Below are 25,607 nucleotides of genomic sequence, written 5' to 3' on the forward strand. Positions count from 1 at the left end.
ACGTCGCGCTTTCCAGACACGAGCGGAAAGGGCGGGGCCAGCTGTGGCGGGCGGCGCGCGGGCATGCAGCCCATGGAGCCCGGCGTGATCCAACGGCTGGCCCCCAAGCTGGGCATCGCTGAGCCTGGAGTCCTCAGGTAGCGGGCGCTGGGCACGTGACCCCAGTGCCCGGCCCGGCCCGGCCCCAGCGCCCGCGCGCCCCCTGAGTGTCCTGGGCTGGAATGGGAGCCCGGGGCTGTAGCCCGTTCCCGTCGTCCCCAGCGAGGGGGCGGGTTAGCGCTGCGTCCCGGAGGTGGCGGGGTTGTGGGGAGGGGGGACAGGTCCCTGTGTGAGGGGAAGTCCCTTGGGAGCGACGGGAGCCAGCCTGTTAAATAGTACCGGGGATGTTAGCCTGGCGCGTTTACACTGTAATTACACTAATTCGGAGCGGCGCGATTCGATTGGTCTTTATCACGTCAGCAGGCCTGGGTTTGTTTTTAAATAAAAACGCTTAGACTGTGACAGTGGCACAAAATTATGCGTTTTAAGCTTGGTTTAGATTAAGTTTTCACAGTTGCAAGAAATTATGCTGGGATCACCTGGGTCAGACAGTCACTTAATGACAGGAGGAGTTGATTCAAAAAATGAAAGCTTCTGTAACCATTGGAAAACATTGGCAGCATCACATATCACAATATCCAAAGTAAATCAAATGGAAGTTATCAAGCAGCATTTTTCATACAGCCATCTGGAAATGTTGATTGTTGGTGGAAATGTGTTCAGTCAATTTGCATGTGTACAAAAACCAAAACCTGTTTTCACTTGTTTTAAACTTTTTTTAAAAATCACTACAAAACTTTATTTTAAAATTGATCTTTATTCATCGTAAGTGAAATCAATGTTTACCAATAAAATGCAGTCCTTCCCAAGCCCAGTTTTAAAACTTAACTTCATGGTCTACATCATGACAGCTCTTCCATTAATGCAAGGGACTGGACTTGATGACCTCTTGAGGTCCCTTCCAGTCCTCTGATTCTATGATTAGTAGATCTCAATATGCTTTATAAAGGTTCAATACTTTCCCATCTGTAAAATGGAGATAAGACAGAGTAATGTCTGACTGAGTCTGTAGAGAGCCTGGTATTTATATCTCTGATGTGTCAAATGCCCTATTTATTTCAGTGAATGATAACTTAAAGATGACTAATAGCAGGGGTGGGGAAATACCCGCTCATAGGCCAATCCAGTCTCCAGGGTTAGCCCATAGCAAGCCCCCACAGTACATATTTACCTGCCGCAGCTTCTATTGGCCACAGATCTCTGCTTCCAGACAATGAAAGCTGTGATTGCCTGTACCCAAGGAGGCTCTGGTCAATATAGCAGCAGCAGCCCACCAGGGGATAACCCTGGTGAACCGCTGCTGTTTTATTGCCCACCCCTGAATAACAGTGTTGAAATTTAAAATATCTGACTGGTCAGAACATTTAAGAATGAGGAAGAAGTATGCTACTATGACAATAAACATGTTGGCTACGTCTACACTGCAGGCTTTTTGTGCAAGAACAGCCATTCTTACGCAAGAACTTGCAGAGAATCTACACTGCACGCATGTTCTTGCGCAAGTAAATTTATAGTAAAGCATCAGAAGAGAAGGCTTCTTGCGCTAGAGTTATTCCTCTCCCAGAGAGCTCTTGTGCAAAAAGGCAGTGTGGACAGGCAATAGGGGTTTCTTGCACAAAAAAACCCTATGGCTAAAATGGCCATCAGAGCTTTCTTGTTTAAGAGAGTGTCCACACTGCCATGGATGCTCTGGCACAAGCACATCTCTTGTGCAAAAGTACATGACAGTGTGGACGTGCTCTTGCGCAAGACCTTTTACACAAGAACTCTTGCACAAAATAGTTCTTGTGCAAGAAGCCTGCAGTGTAGACGTAGCCATTATGTCTAAACAGACCACAAAACCTCACTAACCCACTCATAGACCCCAACCTCTGGCTAAGTTACTGAAGTCCTCAAATCATGGCTTAAAGACTTCAAGTTACAAAGAGTCAACCATTTGCACTAGTTTAAACCTTCAAGTGACCAGTGTCCCATGCTGCAGAGAGAGCCTCCTCCCCTCCCCCAGAAAAAGAAAAAAGCAGGGTCTACCAATCTGACCTAGTAGAGAATTCCTTCCTGACCAATGTTCCCTTGTTTTTTTTTTCATCCATGTGCAAAATCATTTGATGTGCACCACGGCATATGTGAATGTGCACCACCAGTAGAAACAAAACCTATTTGTGGAGTTCTCCTAATCAGCTAGACAGTATTTTAATCTCTCCTGAGCAGCTGCACGATCACACAGCCTGGAGGAACACCGTTCCTGACCCCCAGAATATGATGATAAGTTAGACCTTGAGCATGTGGGTAAGACCCACCAGCTAGATACCTGGGAAAGAATGTTTGTTGCCAAGTTTTAAAGAAAGTCATACTGCTGAACTGATGGAAGTCATTGGCTAAGCACATGGAATCAGAATTTGTTGAAGTGCTAAATCAGCTTTTCACAGCTGTAATTTCTGTTTTCTTCATTTCCGTTTATTGAACTAGTTTAATTCAATAATGAGTGCATTTTAAAGCTAAGACACCAGTTGGGAATTAAGCAGGAAAGCTTTTTTGCTCTTCCAATCTCTGAATGAAAATGAACTGAGAACATCAGGTCTTGTAATTCTAAAGTCTTGAAGGACATAGTGACCAGCAATGTCAGTTAAAGTAACTATGGATAATTCTTCCTTTATTTACCGTAATAAGTTTTCAATGCAAAACAGTTTTGATAAAAGTTCTGGACACACAAATTTGTTAGTTTTACTTAATAAAAACATTGAAAATGCTGGTTTTGTGCAACTTTAGCTGTTCTGAATTTCTGTTCAAATATAATTTGACCCAATCACAAGTAAAAATGTATCACAATTTAATTTGAAATGAGACAGTTCATGCATAGAGTGGCCCTGAAATAACGAGGGGCATGAATTATAACAGATTTAGTTACTTCAGTTCCAGTTTGTGAGTAGACTAGTCTGTCTAGTCTGTTCATATCCCCCTCTCCTCCCTCAAAATAAAAGGTTCTTTAGATTATAGCCAGCTGGCAGAGTTAGAATAAAGATGAATTGTTGCTCTAACTTAATTATGAAGTGGCTCAAAGTTCTGCATGTGTGTAATGGTTATTATTGTTAAATCAAAGTGTGTGTGTGTGTGTGTGTGTGTGTGTGTGTGTGTGTGTGTGTGTGTGTGTGTGTTTTCCCCTGTTACATTTGATTATCATAAGATCTATGATTAAACCCAGTCTCTTGACATTCCTCCATTGCATAATCCAGGTGAAGGGGTATATTTTAAATGCTACTCAAAATTACTTTTAATTTGTTTTAACTAATGTTTACCGTTATCCATAGGCTACAGGATGCTACAGCACATACAATTATGCAAACCAAGCTGCTAGTGCTTCCAGACACATGTCACTGACATCCCATTTATCTCAATCTTGATTTAAAGCAGACAGTCCTGGATGTGCGTGTTTTAATTCTTGCAGATGTAAATGCCACAAATCTGTAACCTCGGTGGTATTAACAAATGGTATTTTGTGTGTGCTCATGTGGGGATGTTTTACAGAAAAGCAGAAGAATATATGCGACTGTCGCAGGTGAAGTGTACAGGATTATTGGCTCAGATGACAGCAACAAGCAATGCGGTGATGTGCCTGGAACTAGCAGCTGGCTATATGCAACATCCAGTGGACAAAGTAGGATACGATACATGACACAGTTCTTTGTTTGTTCTTCCTAACCCTTGCTAATGCCAATAAAACTCCCATAGTGTTCGGTGTATATCAGTGGTTCCCAACCTGTGGTCCGGGTCCATGGAAAGTTTAAAACAGAAATTAAAATAAATGTACAGAGCTTTTCATAGCTAGCACATCCTTCAACTCACATTGCTTCCTACAGCTCGGGAAGCAGCGTTGGCTGAGGGACATAATAGCTGCCAGCAAGGAGCCTCTCAGCTCCCAGCCATGGGAGCACAGCTTAGAGGTTCCATCCCAGCACCTAGCAAGTCCCTCAGCCCGAGCTGCTTCCTAAGTGGGCTGAGGGACATGGCTCGAGAAGCATTGCGGGCTGAGGGACATGGCTCGAGAAGCATTGCGGGCTGAGGGACGTGGCTCGAGAAGCAGTGCAGACTGGGGACGTGCAGGCTGCAGGCACAGCTATATTGTTTGGGGGGGGGTCCATGCAATTTTAATAGATTGAAAAGGAGTCCTTATGCTCATAAAGGTTGGGAGCCACTGGTGTATATGATGAGGCAGCAAGGAAAGACTACTAAATTCCTGTTTTTCACCATATGGACCAGTCTACAATACAGATGCAACAGTATAGTCAATTAACCAATAAGCCAAAGTTTATCAGTTAATACTATAGACTACACGCATCCTCCTGCTAGTACATTTTTTAGTAGGCTGGCCAGCAGCCTGGTTCAGTCTGGGACCTACCCCTGCTGCGGGTCTGCATTTAAATTGTATTTGGACCCAGGCGGGCAGGCAGCTGGCTCAGTTCTGGCTTGCACTGTGTCCGGGAGCTCAGAACCTCTCCCCACCCCCAGACAGGGGCTGCTGCTACCCGGCACTGCTGCTTCTGTATCAGAGGCAGCAACACAGGGCAACAAATAGCTGGTCCATGAGGGGAGCTGGGTTTTAAACTGGCTCCACTCGCAAACCAGCTCCCGCCTGGCACCTAGAGTGGCAGGGGGCTTCTCGGGAGTGGGGCTGGAGTACACTGGCTGGTTGCCCCACTCCCATGGACTATAGAATAGTCGAGTAACTGATAAGAATTCACGAGGTTAATGGACTATTCGATTAACCGATATTTAACATGCCTAGTCTGCAACTGGGTCCTTCCAACAATCCAGTGTTGTTCCATTTTTCATCAGAGATTAACAATGGAAAATTAGACTAGAGTCTCCCTTACATTCTGGTGTGAATTGACTTCTGCTACCCCTGACTGAGGGTTCTATAAGGGTGGCAAACCATAAGTCTGTATGCTCATTTATTGTGCAAAGTGATGCAAGGAGGCTCTTAAAGCTACCAGAAGGGAGCGATGATTTTACATATATCCGTCTGCCTCCTGGAAGCCTGTGGAATGTCAAGCAAGACATTGTTCCCACCATCCCCAAAAACCAAAAGGACAGAAGATATAGCTGATTTTTCATATAATCTTTAGTAGATTCCTCCTCCGTACATGAGGGAAGTTTCCATTGCTAGATTCTGATGAGTAGTACTGACTTTTCATACAAATGCTCACTGATCCTGGTATCTTAGCTCTCTAAAAGGCAGTTAAAAGGGCCAAGTCATTTTCCAAACAGCCTCACCATTGTAACTTCTAAAGGTACCTCTCTGTTGAAATGTGGAGTTCCTTTGCCAATGTGTATTTTTTCCTTTTAGGCTCAAATTTGTAACAGATGTAACCAAAGAGCAAACAATAACAAAACTATTTAAAACAAAATAGAAGATGGCTTAACTAACCTATTCTACTTAGATAAAATACCAGAAGAGAAATTCTGCTTACACGTGTGGTTTTGTTTTGTTTTGTTTTGTTTTGGCAAAGAACTACTTAGTTAAACTCTCCGGTTTAAACAAGAGGACTTACCAGAGCTGTATGAAGTCTTTTGAATGTTTGCTAGGTTTGAACTCCAATCTGGGAATCCGAGATCTTGCGGTACAGTTCTGCTGTATGGAGGCAGTGAATACCGCTTCAACAATACTGCAAAGGTATGGCATGTAACCTTTTATTGACATCAATTCTATTAAGGGGGAAATGCATTCTTTGTGTTTACATAAGACGGCTCTTTAAGTGTTAAAAGCCTGATTTTCAGAGTTACTGAGCTCCCATTGATTCAGTGAGTGTTGAGTGGTAAACACTTCTGAAAATTAGACCATTTATTTAGAAACCTATGTGTGAAAAATTTAAACTACAGGCAGTCCCCGGGTTACGTACAAGATAGGGACTGTAGGTTTGTTCTTAAGTTGAATTTGTATGTAAGTCGGAACTGGTACATATTGTAGAGGAAACTCTAGCCAAACATTTCTCCAGAGCTCAGTTTTATTCTCCCACACCTCACTTCCCTCAGTGCTTTATTCTCAAGCTGAGGTGTCTGCTGAGAAAAGCCGCTCCACGTCTCCCTGGTCTGCTGGAGGGGGGGGCACTAGCTTCGCGTCTCCCTGGTCTGCTGGGGGGAAGCAGCTAGTGCGGGGTTGCCTCACCCCGTTTGTAAGTAGGGATCTGATGTAAGTCGGATCCATGTAACCCGGGGACTGCCTGTATCTGGGAACGAACTACAGGATTCCTGACTCCGACTTAAGTTTCCTACCCATGCTGACTCTTATTTGATCCTGTCTGTAGCCCTTCTTCAGTCAACTCTGCAATTCCATGAGATACATACTGTGCAAAAGAAATTACATGTCTAGAGAAATGTAACTATTCAAAAGTTATTGCTTTTTTTTTTTTTTTTTTTTTTTTGAAGCTGTTGAGTAAAAAACTTTACAAGATTAAGAGTCCTTTCACATAAAACCCTTTTCCCTGTGTAATATCCACATAAGCAATTATGGAGAAAAGGGGAGAATAATGGAGAAAAGGGGAAGCCAACACTAATGGATATCTATCAGAAAATAGAAATAGAAAATTGATCAAGGGACACAAGGAGAAATCTATTGCCAGCCGAATTAAGGAGGTTTTTTTTTAAATATATTAGGAACAAAAGGAATCCTAACTATGAGTTTGGTCCATTGGAAAATGGTAAAATCATCAACAATAATGCAGCAAAGGCAGAAGTGTTCAATAAATATTTGTTCTGTATTTGGGAAGTGGGAACAGATTATGTAGTCATACCTTCTACTTAGCATATGTGCTACATGCCAGTGTTTAACTTCTTGCTGAGCTACTAGTGGAATAAAAAGCTATATCATATATAGGGCCCTACCAAATTCACAGTTCATTTTCATAGGATTATAAAAATGGTACATTTTGCCTATTTAAATCCGAAATGTCATGGTGTTGTAATTGTAGGGGACCTGGCACAAAAAGGAGTCATATGAGGGTTGCATGTTTATTGTGGGGTGGGGGGGGGGGGGGAGGAAGAGTTGTGGTATTGCTATCCTTATGTCTGTGCAGCTGGCAGCAGCAGCATTGCCTTTAGAACTGGGAAGCTGGAGAGTGGCAGCTGCTGGTCAGGAATTGAGCTCTGAAGGTAGGGCCTTCGCCAGCAGCAGCACAGAAATAAGGATGGTAGGTCATAGAATGGTGTTACTACCTTTACCTCTATGCTACAGAGCTGGCCCTCAGTCAGCAGCAGCTGCCATTCTCTGGCCACCCAGCTCTGAAAGCAGCAGTACAGAAGTAAAGGTGACACGGGTATGCTGTTCCCACCTCAACTTCTGTGCTGATTCTAGCAGGGCGCTGTCTTCAGAGCTGGGCACCCTGCCAAAATTACAGCCACTGCTCTCTGAAGGCAGCGCACAAGTACAGGTAGCAATACCGTGACTCTCCTAAAATAACCTTGTGATCCCCATGTAAATCCCTTTTGGATCAGAATCTCCTGTGGGAGAAACACTGGTCTCCCCCATGAAATCTGTATAGTATAGGGTAAAAGCACGTAGAAGGCCAGATTTCACAGGAGAACACCAGATTCACGGTCTGTGACACATTTTGCATGGCTGTGAATTTGGTAGGGATTCATATGACATGACAAAAGCAGCATGGATCAGGTTTCATATTGCACTCCCCCATCAGAACCCGGCCTGAGCTAGAAAAATTATTGATCCAACCAGCATACCAAATGTGTGGCCACCAAAGGTAGCATATAACAAGAATTCAGCACCAAATTTGATCCCCTGACTGGACCATGTACCATTTTGTTTAAAAAATGTAGAATTAACATGTTACACTTCAAATGGATTAACAGCTAGCTAACTGATAGGTTTCAAAATGTAATTGTAAACAGGAAAACATTATCAAGTAGGTGGGTTTTCAGTAGGTCCCACAGGGATCTGTTTTTCACCTTTGCTTTATAACTTTTTTATTAATGGCCTGGAAGAAAACAAAATCATCCATGATAAAGTATGCGGATGACACCGATAAAAGGAATGTTAAATAAGGAAGCGAACAAGTCAGTAACACAGAGCAATCTGGATCACTTGGTAAACTGGGTGCAAGCACACGCATTTTAATAAGGCTAAATGTAAATGCAGAAGTCTAGGAATAAAGTAGGCAAGACTTACATGATGGGAACTGTGTCCTGGGAAGCGTGATGCTGAAAAAGATATAGGGGTCATGGTGGCTAGTCAGCTGAGTTCCCAGCATTACACTGTGGCCAAAAGGACTAATACAATCTTTGGATGCTTAAAGGAATAGAGAGAAAATTTTACTTCTTTATTTGGCACTGGTATAGCTGCTGCTGGAACACTGTGCCCAGTGTTCAGTGTGGTGCCCACAATTCAAAAAGGACGATCAAAACTTGGTGCTCAAAGAAGAGCCATGAGAATGATTAAAGGACTAGGAAGCCTGCCTTCTAGTGGCAGGCACATGGAGCTCAATCTATTTACGTTAACAAAAGAAGGTTAAAGGGTATCTTGACTAGGGATGTTAGCATATAATTGAACAGTCGTGTAATCGCATAAAATATTATCAGTTAGACTATTATCAGAAGACTATTCGTTAATCCTCTGGAGCAGAGGCAGCAGTGCAGAGTGGCAGGTGGAAGCTTGTCCACAAGGGGAGTCAGTTTAAAAACCAGCTCTCCTCGTGGACAGGTTGCATGCCGCCCTGTACTGCTGCCTCTAATACAGAGGCAGCCATCCCTGTCCGTGGGGTGTCCGAGCTCCCCGCGGACACAGGTTGCTTCACGACAGTATCCCCAACCCTCCCACCGGCCCTGCGTTGCTGCCTCTGATAGAGCAGTGGGGGAGGGCAAGTGGCATGGTGGAGCTGTTGCTGTAGGGAACCAGCTTTTAAGCCAGCTCCCCCCAGCACGCACTTCTGCCTGCCTACCCCTCTCCCCCGCTGCTGCCTTTCTATGAGGCAGCGGGGGGGGGGGGGGGAGGGCAGGCAGGCAGATACACAGGAGTTGATATGCACGGGGAGCTGGCTTGAAAGCCTGTTCCCCACGCATATTTGCATCTGCCTGCCCCCCTCACCCTCTCCATCATAGGCGGGGGCAGGGAGCAGGTGAATCCGGTGCTCATGGGGAGCCTGCTTGAAGCCAGCTCTTCAAGGGCACCGGCTCTCCTCCCCACCCCCATCCTCCATGCTACTTCTGACACAGTGCCTGTAGTCAATAGATTAACCAGTAAGCCTAGGTCTGGATGGTGGTTGGGTGCAGAAGAGAATTTGAGGTAAGAGACTGGGGTAAGATATGCATGAAAGGGGCTGGGGTCTGAGAGGAAGCTTGGGTGAAGGAGGGGGTTGTGACCTGAGACAGGGACTTGGGGTGCAGGGTCCAGGAGGGGGTATGGGTGCAGGAGAGGAGTCTGACCTGGAGGAGGAGTGTAGGAGGAGGTGCAAGGTCTGGGAGAAAGTTGAGGTGTGGAAGGGGTTGAGGTGCCTGAGGCAGGCTCTGGCTGGGAGGTGCTTACTTAAGCAGCTCCCAGTCAGCAGCCCAGTGAGTTCCTTAGGCAGGTTTCACTCAAAGTAGCTGGCTGTTCCATGTGGCTCTCTGCTCGGGGTGGGAGGGAGGGCGGGCAGGGAATAGTCCTTACCCCCAGCACAACCTTTTAGCTCCTGTTGGCTGGAACAGAGAGATTGTGCTGTTCCATGAAGCTTTGCCCCCTCCCACGCACGGTGAGCCACAGAGAGGAGTCAGCCACTTCGAATGGTGCGGAGCTGCTAAGTGAGTCACTGCTAAGTGAGTCAGGCTGGATTAAAAGGCTTTTCAGGACAGATCTTGCCCATCCTTGGACTAAATAATCATAGTGATCCCATCAGGCCTTGGAATCTATGAATCCTGGGCTACATAGAACAGTCTTCACTTATGTCGCTGGCATTTTTCATGGCTGCATCATATTTAAAGATTAAGGCTATTGAAACTTATCTATAGATATTTCCTTGTATAAACAATACACCTTTCTTTCTGACAACAATAGATTTAAAATAAATGATCTGTTAGGCTGTTTCAGTAATCAAGTTCGCAGACTTTGTTTTGAAGCAAACTAGCTGTGACACTGCTGCTTTCTTTTAGGTATGAATCCAGTCTCTCAGAAGTGCAACAGATGGATCTTGATTTATCAAAACCCTTGTTCACAACAGCTGCATTGTTCACAGCCTGCAGGTATGCTCTTCATGCGGTTACATGCTGGGTGACATTATATGCTTGGATTTCCCCCCACTCAGGCTTGCTAGAGATGTTAAAGAAAGTTTTCACAAGTGTGAAATTGCTGTTACAATATAAACAGCTGCTCCATTCTCCAGTATTCTTTAATATCCCAAAGCACCTCTAGGTGGTCAAATGTATCTTGTAGCAGTACTCTCAAAACCCCAGAAAATCTTGACAGCCTGCTAAGGCTAATGTCTTCCTTGTAATGAAGTATTGAACTTAGATTGTGTTTTTCCTTGGAGAAAGAAAATGTTAAACACCTAAACTGGTAGCCCAAGGACATATCACAACACCCTACCTCCCATCCAGACCCCCACCATCACCCTTCCTGCACCTCCATCCATATCCCTCTCCCTGGCATCCCCATCCTGCACACAGAACCTCTTATGTTTGGCCTCACCGCAGAGCCTAGGAGGGGCGGGGCTAAAAAAATCTAACCCCAGAACCCCAAAAGAGTTAATCTGCCTGTGGGAAGCCCTGAACCTTGGTCCTCCCTAAACCCTATTCCACCCCTACCTCTTCCCTTGGGGCTGGAGTACAAGGGGAGTGATGTGTCTCAGCAGGGGGTCACATCAGTGAGGGTTGGGGCTTTTGTTTTTTTGGGGGTGGTTGCTTCTCACATTTGTGTCCCCCCCTCCCCCCCAACTGATTTTTCCTGAATAAGTGGCCCCCCACCAAAAAAAAGGTTCCCCACTCCTGCCATAAATAAAGACAATGTTGAAACCTTTTGTTTTGGACATAAATTAGTATTTTACTTTAACAAATTTCATTTTACATATAGTTAAAGCATTTAATCTGTTTAATTATTTTGATTTTTTTATTAATAATATTTACTTTCTTAACGGTTATATATGCCCCTTATGCTATAGCTTCAGTAGCCTAATATGAACAATTAGTATTTAAGGTATTTAGAAATAAGTGAAGGCATTTTGTCATTATGGGTGATTGGCTGATGGTCCACGTAAAGATTTGCATTGAGCAGGGTAAGCAATTGGCTAAAAAGCTTGAGAGCCACTGCTGCACATGAATCTTCTTCCAATCTGTGTGTTGTACAATTTAGAAATCTTATGAACCAGTGTGGTGTTGGGGGGTAATGTGCAATTTGTCAGATTAGCTTTCAAAATGAACATCTGTCTGTGGAGTGAGTCACATTTGGCTTATTGCAGGAGTAAGATTGTTTATCCAGTGTTCTGGGCAAATTACAACTTTCATCCCATTTAAATTTCCCCTCGTAATTTCAGGAGGGTGTGACATTTTTCACTTTTTGTTTCAAATTGTTAAATACATTTAAGATTAATTGATCATCACGGCTTCTCTGTAAGGCAGATGGGCATGGCTTATTTCAGGGGAAACTGAGGCAGGGAGGAAGTATCTTGAGCAAGATTACACTGTTGCCGAGTTGTTCTATAATTCTGGAATTCCAGGCTCCTGCTTTCTGCTTATTCCCCCCAAGCAGCGCTACATATAAATGTGTTGATCAACCAGCATTCTGTATGTTTGAATGTTCCTTCCTTCAGAAAATAAACTAACCTCCTGTTTTAGGTGCTTGAAACTAAAAGTGGATAAGAAGAAAATGGTGGATACCTCTGGAGTGAAGAAGGCAATATTCGATCGGCTCTGTGGCCAGCTGGAGGTGATTGGCCAGCAGATCAGCAGTAAGTGTTCAGCATGTGCTCTGGAAGGCAGGTGAAATAGCCACATTGTTGGGTCTCACTGGGCAACATCCTTCTCTCTTTGCTCCCTTTCTGACAGTGGTCATTTAAATGGTCTCCTCTGCTCATTTAATTTCAGCTATTCTCTTTGTGCTGGCTGCTCTGCCCACTCTTGTCTTCTTCAGTCCAGTCTCTGATTGCTGCCTGTCTCAGTCCTCAGGGATGTCATGTCAGTCTGTCATCTTTTTTCCCTGACACAAGAGCCATCGCTGACTCCTCCCTTGTGCTTGCCCCACACATGGGAGCAATCCAAACTGATGGCTCTTCCTCTGTAATGTCTCAAGCACTGGCCTTTTCTTTACTGCCTCACAGCTAAACCCTCTTCTCCTGCCTTGAATAGTGCAGCTGCTACCTCTGACTCACTTCCATTCAATTTTATGCAGTATGCAACCGCCAAGGTCACCTTTCTTGTGTGTCACAGAGCCCTTGTTAGAAGCCCTCTGTCTCATCCTTCTCCAGTCATCAAGGTGGTGTCCTCACCTTTCTTGCATAATGCTGCCCCATCCCAGCTTGTGCGCTTTTTCCTCATACTCCACCATTGACGCCTTCAAAGCCCACACTCTGCCATTGCGTCTCCTACCATAGTGCTCATCATGCAGAGAATGCCCAACCTGAACACATCCATAAAGCCTCTGCCCTCTCCTCCTTGAAACCCCTTCAAACCACATCTGTTGCTGCTTCTACAAGAAATTAGCCCAGTGCTGAAACAGCTAGGAACGGCTCAGATTATTCTTTTAAAGCCGCCCTCTGTTGCTGCCTTCAGCTGGGAAGCTTGCCAGGGAAGATATTGTTCTTGTTTGTGTGGCTTGCACCCAGCCCATTGCAGATGCTGCTGTAATACAAATACTTTGATTGAAGTGATGGAGAAATGGGAAACAAGGGAGAGTCCTGCCAGAGTTATCAGTAAGGGTAGAGGGAAGTGGAGGTGGAGACGACATAAAGGTATTCATGTCACCTATCAGGTGCTCTACTACCCCAACATCCATCCAAAATTAAATACATAAAGCAGCTTTCTCTTCTTTAAAAGGAGACTGTGCTTCATTGGCTCCTCAGCCAGCCCAAAGTCAGACGACCTTGTTGGGGTACATGCAAAAGGAAGAAGGTAAGTTGTATCTTAACTATGAAATTAAGTTGTTTTCTTCTGCAGTTGCCTAATAACGGTTTAGCTAGATAACTTTGTTATATATAGTCCAGTATGGCTTGAGGCTCTTTTCTCAATAACCCACTCCTTCCACATATGGCCAGATGTTGGAAATTCTAAGAGGGCCTATTGCAGTGGTCCCCAAATTGTGGCATGAAGGAGTATTAAGTATGGCATGTGTTTGTGCCCAGGCCAGCCCTCTAGGGTGGGGCACGGGGAAGGAGGGCCACCCAGTCCACTCTACCCAATCCAGCCACAGCCCCATTTTGCCCACTTCTCTGACCCTGGCCACAACTCCACTCCACCCTGTCCCCAGGCCAGCTCCACCCCCGCCGCAGCTCCATTCCATCTCCTGCCCCACTCCCAGACCAGCTCTGCTCCAGCCTGCCCCTCCCTCTGCTCTGCCCTCCACTCCATATACAGCTCCACTCTGCCCTGTGCTCTGCCCCGCAGCCTAACTCTGCCCCCCTTCCCTCTCTGCCCCAAGCCAAGCACTGCCTCTGTCCCACATTTCTTCCCCATCTCCAGCTCTGCCATAAGCCCAAGCTTCTCTGCTTAGGAAGTTTTAACTGTGCAGCAATGGAGGTGTGGGCATGGATGGAGAAATTCTGTTTCTGGTAAGGAAGGGGGCATGACTGGAGAAGCTTTGGGCATCACTGCCCTTTTGGAAGCACCAGTGCAGTTTTGTGGAGCAAGTCTATTGGAACTAGGGTGGCCTTTGCCACTCAAACAAGGATAAATAAATACAGGTAGGTGTTAAACAAAACTATAGCTTGATTTTAAAAAAATTGATAGCCTGTGCATGAAATACACTCGCATGTGTACATTCCAGGGGTCTGAGACTTGACATTAGGTGGTCTCCTTAAGCAAAATACTGAACATGAGGGAGTGTGTCCTGAAAGCTTTTTTTTCCTGCCCCTATAGACCATGAACATGAAATTGCAACCCCTTGCAAGCGAAAGAAAAGTGAAACTGAAGCAAAACAAGATTATGAAGAATGGAAAAAGAGAATCCTGGAAAATGCTGCTAACGCAAAAGTGGCTAGTGTCTGACTTCAGTCCCTGGAGTGCCACCGAGCAATGTCCGTGCCTCTAGTTTGTAATGTTAAATTCTTCTTCACACTGGTTCAACTCAGCATGAGAATTGATGGATGGTAACCAGCACTCTTCTTTGACTGGCAAGGATTTAAGTTGTTAAGCCTGTCATTTTACTATGAGGGACCTGCATTATGGTGACACACTTGAAGAACATAGTTGGCTGAAGTTTAAAAGTTGGTCCAGTGATACCTTCCTCTCGACCAGTGCAGACCTCAACTCTAAAACATGGAGTAGATGCGCTACTTTTAAGCAACAAACAGGCCAAGTAATGGTGCAGTATTAAATGATCTCTGAGAAGGCTGCACAGCCTTGAATTCTGAACTGAAGCTTAAGTCATGGTTACTAAAGTCTAGGGGCTGGGTCTACCCAGGAGGAAACAACTTGTCATCGGCAAAACAAAACTGAGAAGTCAGACTGTTAAACTTTTTTATAGCCGTATATCTGATTAAATAAAGTTTTTACTGTTATATGGAACATAAATTTTTTTTAACAAACAAAGATTCTTTTTCTACATCTTGATCTTTGGTTTAAGAATTTTTACATGGTTCTAGGATTGCTTCTTTGACCTGATTATCACTTTCATTGTATAAATACCACCAGAATCAAAATCAGAATAGGTTTAAAGAAACTTCCTGTACTTAGTTGAAAAATTTCCTTTCATCAAGTAATAAGGTCTACAGATCACGACAAGAGATACTTCAGTCTGCTTGCAGCTTGGGAACAGACTCAACAGCAGAAGAATGCCTGGTCTCCTGACGCTGTCTCCATTGGAGACCACTTCCACAGCCAGCATATTTCATTTTTTTTCCTCCTACAATAGATTATGCTTTGATGAGAGAGCACAAGTTTATCCTCTGGCAAAGCATGGGGTTCACTTCTAACAGAATAAACCTAAATCTTTAGTACCTTAGAGACTAGCAAAAATATATGTATAGTATGAGCTTTCATGGGCAAAACCCACTTCTTCAGATGAGATGATCTTGAGTGGAGAAAAAAAAATTCCCTCAGAATAAGAAGGGAGAGAGGAAAAAAATTACGTGTCAATTGTAGACCTGATGCTAATGAGGCTAATTGAGTGGGCTTGAAGTGTCCCATTCTTAGCTTTTGATGTCAATAGGGTGTTGAATATATATATGTTAACCAATTCAAGTCTTTGTTCAAACCAAATAAGACAGTGTCAATTTTGCAGAGGTCAATACTGTCCAGTTTGGCCAATATATATGGTGAGCATTGATGGCATATAGCACATTAGAGGATGTGCAGTTGTATGAGCCCCTAATGTGGTGGCTTATGTGATTAGGTCCTGTGATGGTGTCACTAGTGTGGACAGTTGGCCCACAAGGCAAGCCCAACAAGGAAAATAAAAGAACACCACGGATCATCACCTACAGCTCCCACCTCAAACCCCTTCAGCCTATCCTGGAAAATGATCCCTCACTCTCACAGGCCTTGGGAGACAAATGCCAGAACAGGACATACACTGAGCAGTCTCAACTCCTTAAGAATTGCATTAAAATGAGATTCCAGAACTTTTCTAAATCAGATTTCATAATATGGAAGGAGAGTTCAAATTCTGGTGTAAAGGGCTCACCAATGCTGCCTTATATATTAGACCAATTACTGTATTTCAGACTCGAGAGGCTAATTACATTCATTTGAGCTTTATTAATATTAATTTCATAACTGCATACTAACAAAGTAATTATTTACCATGCAATGTCACTGGGAAGAGAACATGTGAACAAATATAGGCCTTCATAGAAGGTGAATCTATTGTCAGGATTCTTTCATGTAACTTTTGTTGCACTCTGACATAATGCCAAAAGTGCTGCACAAGTCCAGTCTATCTGGAAAAGAAGGGAGAAGTTCTAGAACTCTAAAGCTAGACAAACTTAATATTAAGATCTTTGGAGGCTGGTAGCATCAACCCTGTTAGGCAATTTTTAAGCTAAGACTAAATGGGAATATAATTGTGATTTGATTAGGCTCTTACTGTGTGGGTTTAAGCAGCTACAGTTAGTGATAAATTATTTTAATAAGCTCACAGAGTGGTACGGCCTCTAGGTTAACAAAGGAAACCATGCCAGCCTCCTCTACAAAAGTGCCTGATAAACACTAAGAAAACACGATTGGTACTGAGCCTGAATTATACAAAGTGAATGTAACTTTAGAAGAATTGGGGGGGAGGGGAAATCTTTGGTTCTCAAACATTAACCTTTTTTTCCACAATACTTATTTTTGTTTTTAAACAATCAGAAAAGGGATAACAGCTCCCATGTGAACAAAACAAAGTCAAAGGCTGGCAATTCACTGATCCTCCCCTCACAGCAGCCGAGTAGAAAAAGAAAAACAGTTCATCAGTTGCAAAGCAGTAGCTTTTCTGATACACTTCATGACATTTGGAAAAAGTGTTGAACTAAATTACCAGCTTAAAAACTAAGTGTTCATGTCCCAGCTACAGAGAAGGCTTGATGTGTTTAAAATGAACACCCTGATGCTCACACCCAGGAGGAGCAAATAAAATAATTTTGGTTCCTGAGGAGGAGGGGACAACCAGCTCTACAGTTTTGCATCCCCCTGACAGTCATCGCAATTGTTTCTCATTTGTGGCAGTTGAACCTAGATTCATACCTATGTAAAGAGCTATTTAATCATATTTGACCTCTTATAATGATATAGCAATAGGGAACAATCTGCACCAGGTTATATATACTTCCAAAAGCAGTAGGTTTTGTTTTATTGAATAAGGTGGAAGACACTTTGTCTTTCTACTCTACTTGCCATGCATTACTGTGAAGCTTTTGTGCAAAAAAAAAAAAAAAAGTGGATGAAGGGGGAGGCAGAAAAATTGAACTCTTTTAGAAGAAATGTATAAAAACTTCTACCTCAGTTTTGTCCTTGGGTATTTTTCTTTGAGGAACAATTATCGCCAGGGGAAATGGAGCACTATTACCCTCCAAATCTATCATCACTGTGGTAATGCCCTGATAGTACAGCACTTCATTAACACAGAAATTCTTCAGGTATCCCACTAAGTAGTTGCTGCTATAATCCATGCTTTGGATTCATATGAATAATCAGATGTCAAAAAGAAATGGGCCCACTCACAGAACTTAGCTGCTATTTATGAGCATATTGAAAGTATAAATGGAGTTCTATCAGAATAGAACTATGGAAAACTCTGTTTTATAAAGATTAATAAAATTCATTCTATGTTGTTGTGCTCTGAGGCAGTTCTGATACCTAAACACACTCATGATACATAACATGAGGATGACAGTAGTGGCAGAAGAAGAGAGAAAAACATCCAGTTCTTTTCTCTCTGCTTCATCTCTAGCTCTAAGGCCTATAGGTCTTCTGCAACAGCTTATGCAAGGTTGACAGACATGCTCGGAAACCTCCTCAGCCGATTGGCAGCAGCTACCACGTAGAAATGTTTCTGTGAACCAAACAGAAAAACTTAAAAGTGAGTATAATTGAGCACAAGCATACTTTGTGATTAATAAGGTACTCTGAACAGTAAATGCTGATTTTTTTTCTAGCTCCCAGACCTCTGCACTGAATATTATACAACACAGCCTTGTGTTTTGTCACTCCAGTACTTTCCACAAAATAAAGACAGGCTAATACAACTATGCCAACTGAAAACTAGTGGAGTTGAAAGTTCATGACGTTTTGGGGATACATTTGTAGCCGTAGTGAAATTGGGGAACTAATCAGCACCGGTTCTCACAATTTCTGTCACACCTGTCAGCCTTGGGGAAACCAGTTAGGTCTAAGTATACCTCCATTCTTCTGCAGCTCCTAATTAAGTCAAGGTTGTATTTATAATAACATAGTCCCCTTCCTCACAGGGGTGTCCTGTAAATAAACACTCATAGGAACAGCCATAATGAATCAAATAAGTTAATCTCTTGGGATATGTCTATACTAGCTCGTTAATTCGAGCTAGGTAGGTAAATCAGGCAATCGGAGTTGCAAATGAAGCCCAGGATTTAAATATCCCGGGCTTTATTTGCATGTTCCCGTTCGGCATTTTTAAATCCCCCTTAGTTTGAACAAACTGCCCGCGGCTACACGCAGCAGTTTAAAGTTAATCTGAACTAAGTCCTTAATTCAGATTAACTGTTACACCTCATTCCTTAACGAGCTAGTGTAGACATACCCTTGTTTCTGGATAATAGCTCATTTATTACCAGCTCACATGCAACAGACATTAATTACAGAACTTTAGGACCCCAAAGTGTCCACATGGTCAAAGGAAAAGCAGCTATCTATGATTAGTGTCGTGTTAACAATGCTGGAGGAGTGCTATTTCAATCTTCTCCATAGAGAATACTCTGTAGCTGTAAAACCGTGTTTATATAATGAATAAAAGGCTGTGTAGCTCTCTTAGCAAATGTATAATAGACTAGCTTGAGATAAAGACATTTTTTAAATGCAACAAATACCAGTAATTGTGGAGCCTGGCCAAATAAAGGGTCTAACTCATTAGCAAATTTTTGTTACTCTCAGGTGTGTCTAGGCCTGACAGGGTTTTGTCAACAAAAGTTGCCATTTGTCGACAAAACTATACCTGCGTCTACACTACCACTGCATTCTGTCGACAGTAAGTCGACAGAACGCGGCAGTTTTGTTGACTGCGGTAAACCTCGTTTTACAAGGAATAACGCCTTTTTTTGAAAGTACTCTTTCGAAAAAAGGCGCTATTGCATGCAAACTGCCTTTTCCACAGAACTAGTTGTAGTCTAGATGCTCTTTTTCAACAGAAGCTTTATCAACAGTATGTGTTGACAATGCCTCTGTCGAAAAAGGCGTGAAGTCTAGACATAGCCTCACTTGTGAGTAAAAACTGGCTTGGATTTCATCTTCTTCCTATAGATTAAATGTTCTGGAGTTGTGTCCCTCCTTTGCAGAATATGATTATTGATCACCTTTTATAGAAATTCCTCCATATTTACTAAAAATGGTTCCAGAATTAGCATGAGCTTAATTGTGGTCCTGAAAGTATGTCATTTTCCATCTGGCTGGATGGTGATACAAGAAGGTCAAGTAACTTCCCCCAAGGTTGTACAGTGGAAGAGCGACCCAAAATGAATTTGAACCTAGATTTTTCTTAGTCCTAGACTTTTGTATTGAATACTACACTAAATAGCCTTCTGTTATGTCATTCTAATACTTCATATACATTGAAGGCAGGCTAATGCAACTATGTCAATTGAAAAGTAATTGCTTTTGCTTAAAAGGTTACATGTTTAATATCAAATAGTGTCTGAAGTTTCTAAATCTCTGAAATTTTACGTGTTCTTTTTTTGAAAGAACAATCGGAAATGAGAATAAAAATTTAGGATCCCAGTACGTAAACTCAGAGATGCCATGACTTAAAAGGGGAAGTGAACACTCAAATCTATAACTGCCAAAATAATTCCCACTTTCAAATTGAAGGAAAGATCTCCACATTTAGAAGAGACCATGACAAAGAAGGATTAAGGGCTCTGCCTCATTAAATTCAGGGGTGGGCAAGAGAGCTTCTATGGGCCGAATCTGGCCCGCAAAATGGGTTGATCTGCCTCACTGCCACTCCCCCACCCCCAGGCCAATCAAGACCTGGGAATAAGGGAGTACAGCTGGTGGTTCACTCTAGGTGCTGCACATCCCTTACAGAGTGGAGGCAAGGGGCAAGAGACTTCGCACACTCTCCCACTCCCAGGCCTGATTGGCCTGGGGGTAGGAGGGGAGCACACAAAATCTCCCCCTGCCCTTCAAGGGGCACACGACATTTAGAGTGAATCTCCAGCTGTTCAGAACAGCTGGCGGTTATCTCTAGGCTCTGGGGGGTGGGGAACAAAGACTTTACGTGCTCCCTCTGTCTCCAGGCCAATTGGTCTGTGGGCAGGGGAACACGGAAGTATCCTGGCCCTGCTCCTTCTGCCTGAGATCCTAAACTTTCTGCTGTGGCCTGGGGCCACTTCAAAAATCTGTGAAGTGGCTCCCCTTCTAAAATTATTGCACACCCCGATAAACTAGTACAATCACTCTTCTTTGGAAATAAAGGTGACAGACTTTGTGTATTTACCTTCCATTTTCTATGAGCCACGTAATGCTGTAGCAGCAACTGTGACTTCAGTCGAAGCTTGGATTTCTTGGCTTTGCCTGGTAGATCATTTAACCACTCGTGTTTCAGACACTGGGCTGCGCTCATCCTGCAACTGGAAAATAAAATTTGTAAAGTGCTATGATGTAACTGTTGCTGCCGATATTATGATTTACACGGAATCCCCTAGTCTGCTTGCAATGGAACACTTTGGCTGCTCTTCATTCATATCACAAGTGAAAGGCTGTTTTTTCTAAATGAAAATAAAAAATAAACATACAAAAAAGATGGAGGAAGGCCCTTTAAAGCTGCCAATAAGCTCAGTGCAGAGAAGCTGTATGAAAAGCAATTCTCACTTCTTCTCTCCAGAAGGGACTAAATGGTGCTTGAGAGGAGTGTCAGGTTCTTCTGTGTTTGGGTTTATACCTGAGTATTGGGTAGCCTTGTTGCTCTATTATTTGGAAGTCATTTTGGAATGTGAACGGTAGAATACAAGACATTTTTGTAGGTCTGTGCCAACATCATCAAAGAACACAGATACTAACTTGTGGTGGTTTTAGTCCATCTCCCCTGACAATGCAAGAACCTTCCTTACTGTTTATTTAAGGAGTCACACCAATGCCTACAGAAATCAATTAACACTAATGAGAACATCTAAGCATGAACAAAAGGTATGGCTTTCAAGTCATCCTCCTTGAAACTGACTGGAAATGTATAGGTTCTGTTTCAGATTCAATTAGCTGCACATAGCTTGCCTTTGGGATCAGTACTTTGGAGATGTGACAACCAAAAGGCTGATTTTTAACTGAAACATAATTTAATTGCAATATAATAGCTACAGTATGTAGACAATCAATAAGAGGCTCAATAGATCACTTCCACGGGCCTCTGAAAACACATAGAGTGCAAGAAAATCCTGGGTTTTGTCTTTTTGTGGGTCATTTGTGCTTTTTTTTCTCCCCCAAAATTTGGACTTGCATGTGAATAAACAGAGCTAAGTCCTGCCTTTGGCTCAGTTGCCACTCAAGGAAAAAGATGTTAACAAAACTGATGGGGTGCGTCTAGACTGGCAAGATTTTGCGCAAAAGCAAATGCTTTTGCGCAAAAACTTGCCAGCTGTCTACACTGGCCGCTTGAATTTGCGCAAGAGCACCGACTTTGTAATGTACAAAATCAGTGCTTCTTGCGCAAATACTTTCACGCTCCCGCTCGGGAAAAAGCCCTCTTGCGCAAGAATACTTGAGCAAGAGGGCCAGTGTAGACAGAGAAGAACTGTTTTGTGCAAAAAAGCCCCGATGGCTAAAATGGCGATCGGGGCTTTCTTGCACAAAATCATGTCTAGACTGGCCATGGATGATTTTGCGCAAAAGCACTTTTTGCACAAAAGCATCCGTGTCAATCTAGACACGCTTTTGTGGAAATAATTTTAACGGAAAAACTTTTCCGTTAAAAGTATTTCCGCAAAATCACGCCAGTCTAGACGCAGCCATGTTTAGCAGCCTTGCACAAAATGAGAGCAGCCAGCCAGAAACCCTCCTAGTGAACAAAAATGTGTTAAGAGTTAGGACAAGCCGTTGCACCAGGACATCCCCAGCTGTCTCTAGAGGGCAGGGTTTGCTGTAGATAGACTATGTCTCCTCTTTCTTCAAGAAAGTGAGAGACTTACAGCCTGCCACTGTGGCTAGTGAGCAGCTGGCAGATCCAACAAGTATCTGATTCCCTCTGCTCTCTGACTCCCACCTCCCTTCCTTTTCCTTCCCTCCCCTTCCCCTCTCTTATTTATTTTGGGCATGCACATCCTAAACTCATAACTCTGGTCATCTGAAGAAGCGGGCTGTGCCCACTAAAGCTCATGATACCATCTACATGTTTTGTTAGTCTATAAAGTGCTACCAGATCATTTATTGTTTTTTTTTCTGTAACAGACTAATTCGGCTACCCCCTGAAGTCTGGAAAAAGTTAGTGTTCTAAGGGCTCCTGTCAGCAATTTTCCCCTAGAACAGTATGAAACATTCCCATTACTGTTAGGAGATGTCACTGAACACATGTTCATCAAGGGAAGACTAAGCCCCTGTGTCTTTATTTGGCATCAGTATTTGACAAGCTGGGCCACATTCTGTCCTGCAAAACAATGGGTACAGCTCCCTTTGACTTCAATGAGAGCTGAGCATATGGCTACAAGAGTAGAATTAAGCGTCAAGTGATTATTTGTACCTGTCTAATATACAGATGGGCTGTGTCTACATTGGCACGATCTTGCGCCAAAGCGGCCACTTTTGCGCAAAAACATGCTGCCTGTCTACACTGGCAGGGAGTTCTTGCGCAAGAACACTGATGTTCTAATGTGTGAAATCAGTGCTTCTTGCGCAAGAACTATGATGCTCCAGCTCAGAAATAAGCCCTCTTGCGCAACTGTTCTTGCGCAAGAGGCCAGTGTAGACAGGCAACATGAATTTCTTGCACAAGAAAGCCCGATGACTAAAATGGCCATGGGAGCTTTCTTGCGCAGGAGAGCATCTACACTGGCACAGATGCTCTTGCGCAAAAGCACATCTCTTGTGCAAAGGCACATGCCAGTGTAGATGCTCTCTTACGCAAATACTTAACGCAAGAACTCTTGCGTTAAAGAATATTTGCGCAAGATCATGCCAATGTAGACGTAGCCATGGCATTTGGATTGGGAATTATGTAGCATTCTAAACTGCAACTGCTACTTATCACTCTTTGTATTTTCAGAGATACGTTTGCAGTTTGCATTAATGCTTATAAAAAAGCCAAAGTGAAGACAGAACTAGCTCCTGGACATATGTGAAAGGTTCTTCTTAAAATAATATAAATGATTCCACATTTCCTGCACTTCACTTTCCCTGCAACAGACCCAGTCACTTGGAGATATTTTATCGTGTTTAAAATACACTGACATTTTTATTTTTAAAATGAGGTTTGTGTCACTGCTGAACTGCCTGGTACACACAACATGGCAGAAGAAAAGTCATAGTACTAACTTCCGTCATGGGCTACCATACATACATTTAGCCAGGAAGGATTTATTCTAAGTGGTAGGACTGCAGTGGCAAACATGAAAAAAATACCTCTTCTCCTTCACAAGCAGTTTGGAAATGAAGTCTTTTGCCTCTTCTGAGAGTTGTTCAAATGCTTCTGCATCAAAATCCCAGCTGCAGTTCACTATGTAATTCATTGTCTCTGCATCTGTTTCTCCTAGGAATGGCGATAAGCCACTGAGCCTTTAAGAGAGAGAGAAAGAGAGAGATGGGCAGCTAATAATAGGAAATGTATTTTTCCTATGTATCCTCACTGTGCTCCCCACTGCTTCAGAATTAGGGTTACCAGATTGTTTCAAAAAAATACCAGACACACTTGATCTCAGATCGGGGGGGAGGGGGAGGAAAAACCGGTCAGGAGGGGAGCGGGGCTGGCTGGGGGAGATCGGGGGAAGTGGGGGAGAACCAGCCGGCGGGAAGCAGGGCTGGTCGGGAGGAACCGGCCGAAGGGAATGGGGCTGGCCGGGGGGGGGAGGTGGTCAGGGGGAATGGGGCTGACTGGGAGGGGAGCGGGGGGGGGGAACTGTCCTGTCCTGCATGTGGTCCCGGCAGGGTGCACGGGCGAGTCTGGCCCTGGGGATTCCATCCCACCCCAGCCCCGCCCCTCTCCTCTCTACTGTGTAGTTGCATACTGCCTAGCTGTTAGACACACTCATGCAGTGTGAGCGTGTCTACCAGCCACGTAGTATGCAATTACTTACTGATACTCATGATAATAATAAAAATTACTTAATTAGAAAATACCGGACATTTACATGTCTGGTATTTTCTCAATCTGTTTCAGAAAGCTCAAATACCGGACTGTCCGGTTCAAAACTGGACACCTGGCAACCCTATATAGAATCACAGCAGTCACACAGAAAAGTGGATTCCAGCTAGATACTGTCTCAAAGGCCCATGCCATTCTTAGGATTTTGAGGGCCCTGAACAATACTATTATACTGGTTTCCCAAGGCCCAATGAAAGCTGGGGGGAGGGACAGTTTTTTAGAGCTGCAATTTTATAATCTTCAGCACACACTAATGAAATATTTTTAAAGCATGTTTTAAACAAAGGTCCTATTGACAAACAGTAAATTCAGAAACTGACAGTATATACCTGGGGTTGGCAAATGCCTGTTACATGGCTTCATTGCCACTTGAACAGCTCTTTCATGGGTTCATTGTTAAGCTAATAGGTCCGGCAACCTTTTTCACTTTTAAGTCAACTAGATCCTTTCCCAAGGAAGCAGAGCCACAGTACAGGGATAGGAAGAGGCAGATAGGTGGTCAGTAAGACCTAGTGGTACCCCATATTTTCAGGTGCCCAACACAACTGCATATTCTGTGTATGGGTAAGGGCAGCACTGCAAAAGCCAGTGCAACATCTGCTGTGGTAGGGCTTGGGTACCTGGCTTATTCTGTAACTACTTGGGCCAGTAGGGTTGGGAGCATGGAAGAGCAATAAAACTCAGCAATGGGGAAGGAATGCTTCACATCACCCACTTGCAACTCACTCAGCTAAGACTAGGGTCAGAGTTAATGGATGCCCAAGGAATTGAATTCAGTAGGATGCTCAATTGCTTCATGCTCAACTGTTTTATCAGACAGGAACAGAACTGCGTGCTTACCTGCCTAAAGCTAAGCATGCACACAAGGGCTTTGCTGAATTGAGGCCTAAATCCAGATTTATTCAGGATTAAAATACTATTTGAACAATACAATATTTTCTTCAATTAGTCTCTAAGCCCAGATCTGTTTCTTCTATAATTTATGACTGGATTCACGTACAATTTTTTTCTGGCTTCTACGTAAACTTAAATACAAAATGACCTAGATCATGGAAGACAACTACAAAAAATGTTGTGATGTTGTGCAGGTGGACAGCTTGTAAAGATGAGCCATCCGTGGCCCACTACCTAAATTCCAGGTAAGAAATTTTCATACCGGATATGGCTGTGAAGTGAATTTTTCAGGCCCAAGGAGTAAGTCTACACAAAGCAGGAATAACTCCCCTGCTTTGAGGGCAACAGTCCTGGTCTGTTGAGAGCAGAAGTTCTGTTAAGTTTCAGGTCATTACACCATGTCTGAGTAAATGTAATTTTATTTGTTTTGTTTTTATTAACTAACTGGACAGCGAGAAGGTAAAAGAAAACAGGAG

General features: G+C 43.4%; 2 protein-coding genes across 4 annotated transcripts in view; one reads left to right on the forward strand and one right to left on the reverse strand.

Moving 5' to 3' along the window:
- Positions 1-4: 4 nt before the first annotated feature.
- On the forward strand, positions 5-14,779 carry ORC6 (origin recognition complex subunit 6). Of its 2 annotated transcripts, none has more exons than XM_006121195.4 (7): positions 5-137; positions 3,622-3,751; positions 5,604-5,767; positions 10,228-10,317; positions 11,905-12,017; positions 13,102-13,176; positions 14,140-14,779. In XM_006121195.4, the coding sequence occupies exons 1-7, from the start codon at positions 64-66 to the stop codon at positions 14,265-14,267; spliced, it is 774 nt and encodes a 257-aa protein (XP_006121257.1). In that variant the 5' UTR covers positions 5-63; the 3' UTR covers positions 14,268-14,779. The 2 variants fall into 2 exon arrangements, with proteins under 2 accessions (XP_006121257.1, XP_075796305.1); XM_075940190.1 differs by lacking the exon at positions 5-137 and adding an exon at positions 335-468.
- Positions 14,780-14,912: 133 nt separating this feature from the next.
- The window catches only part of MYLK3 (myosin light chain kinase 3), a 72,907-nt gene continuing 62,212 nt past the window's right edge, over positions 14,913-25,607 (reverse strand). For both annotated transcript variants that reach the window (XM_006121194.4, XM_006121192.4), the window contains exons 11-13: positions 23,499-23,651; positions 20,389-20,521; positions 14,913-17,751 (exon numbers count right to left, since the gene is read on the reverse strand). In XM_006121194.4, coding sequence (XP_006121256.1) covers positions 17,680-17,751; positions 20,389-20,521; positions 23,499-23,651 — 358 coding nt within the window. In that variant the 3' untranslated portion in view covers positions 14,913-17,679. The remainder of the gene's footprint in view (positions 17,752-20,388; positions 20,522-23,498; positions 23,652-25,607) is intronic.

This window comes from Pelodiscus sinensis, chromosome 12 (genome assembly GCF_049634645.1).
Source record: "Pelodiscus sinensis isolate JC-2024 chromosome 12, ASM4963464v1, whole genome shotgun sequence".
Taxonomy (NCBI): Eukaryota; Metazoa; Chordata; order Testudines; family Trionychidae; genus Pelodiscus; species Pelodiscus sinensis.

Coding starts and splice junctions, on each gene's coding strand:
- ORC6 (XM_006121195.4), top strand. CDS start 64: ATGCAGCCCATGGAGCCCGGCGTGATCCAACGGCTGGCCCCCAAGCTG. Junction 10,318..11,904: donor GCATTGTTCACAGCCTGCAG/GTATGCTCTTCA, acceptor CTCCTGTTTTAG/GTGCTTGAAACTAAAAGTGG. Junction 13,177..14,139: donor GTACATGCAAAAGGAAGAAG/GTAAGTTGTATC, acceptor CTGCCCCTATAG/ACCATGAACATGAAATTGCA.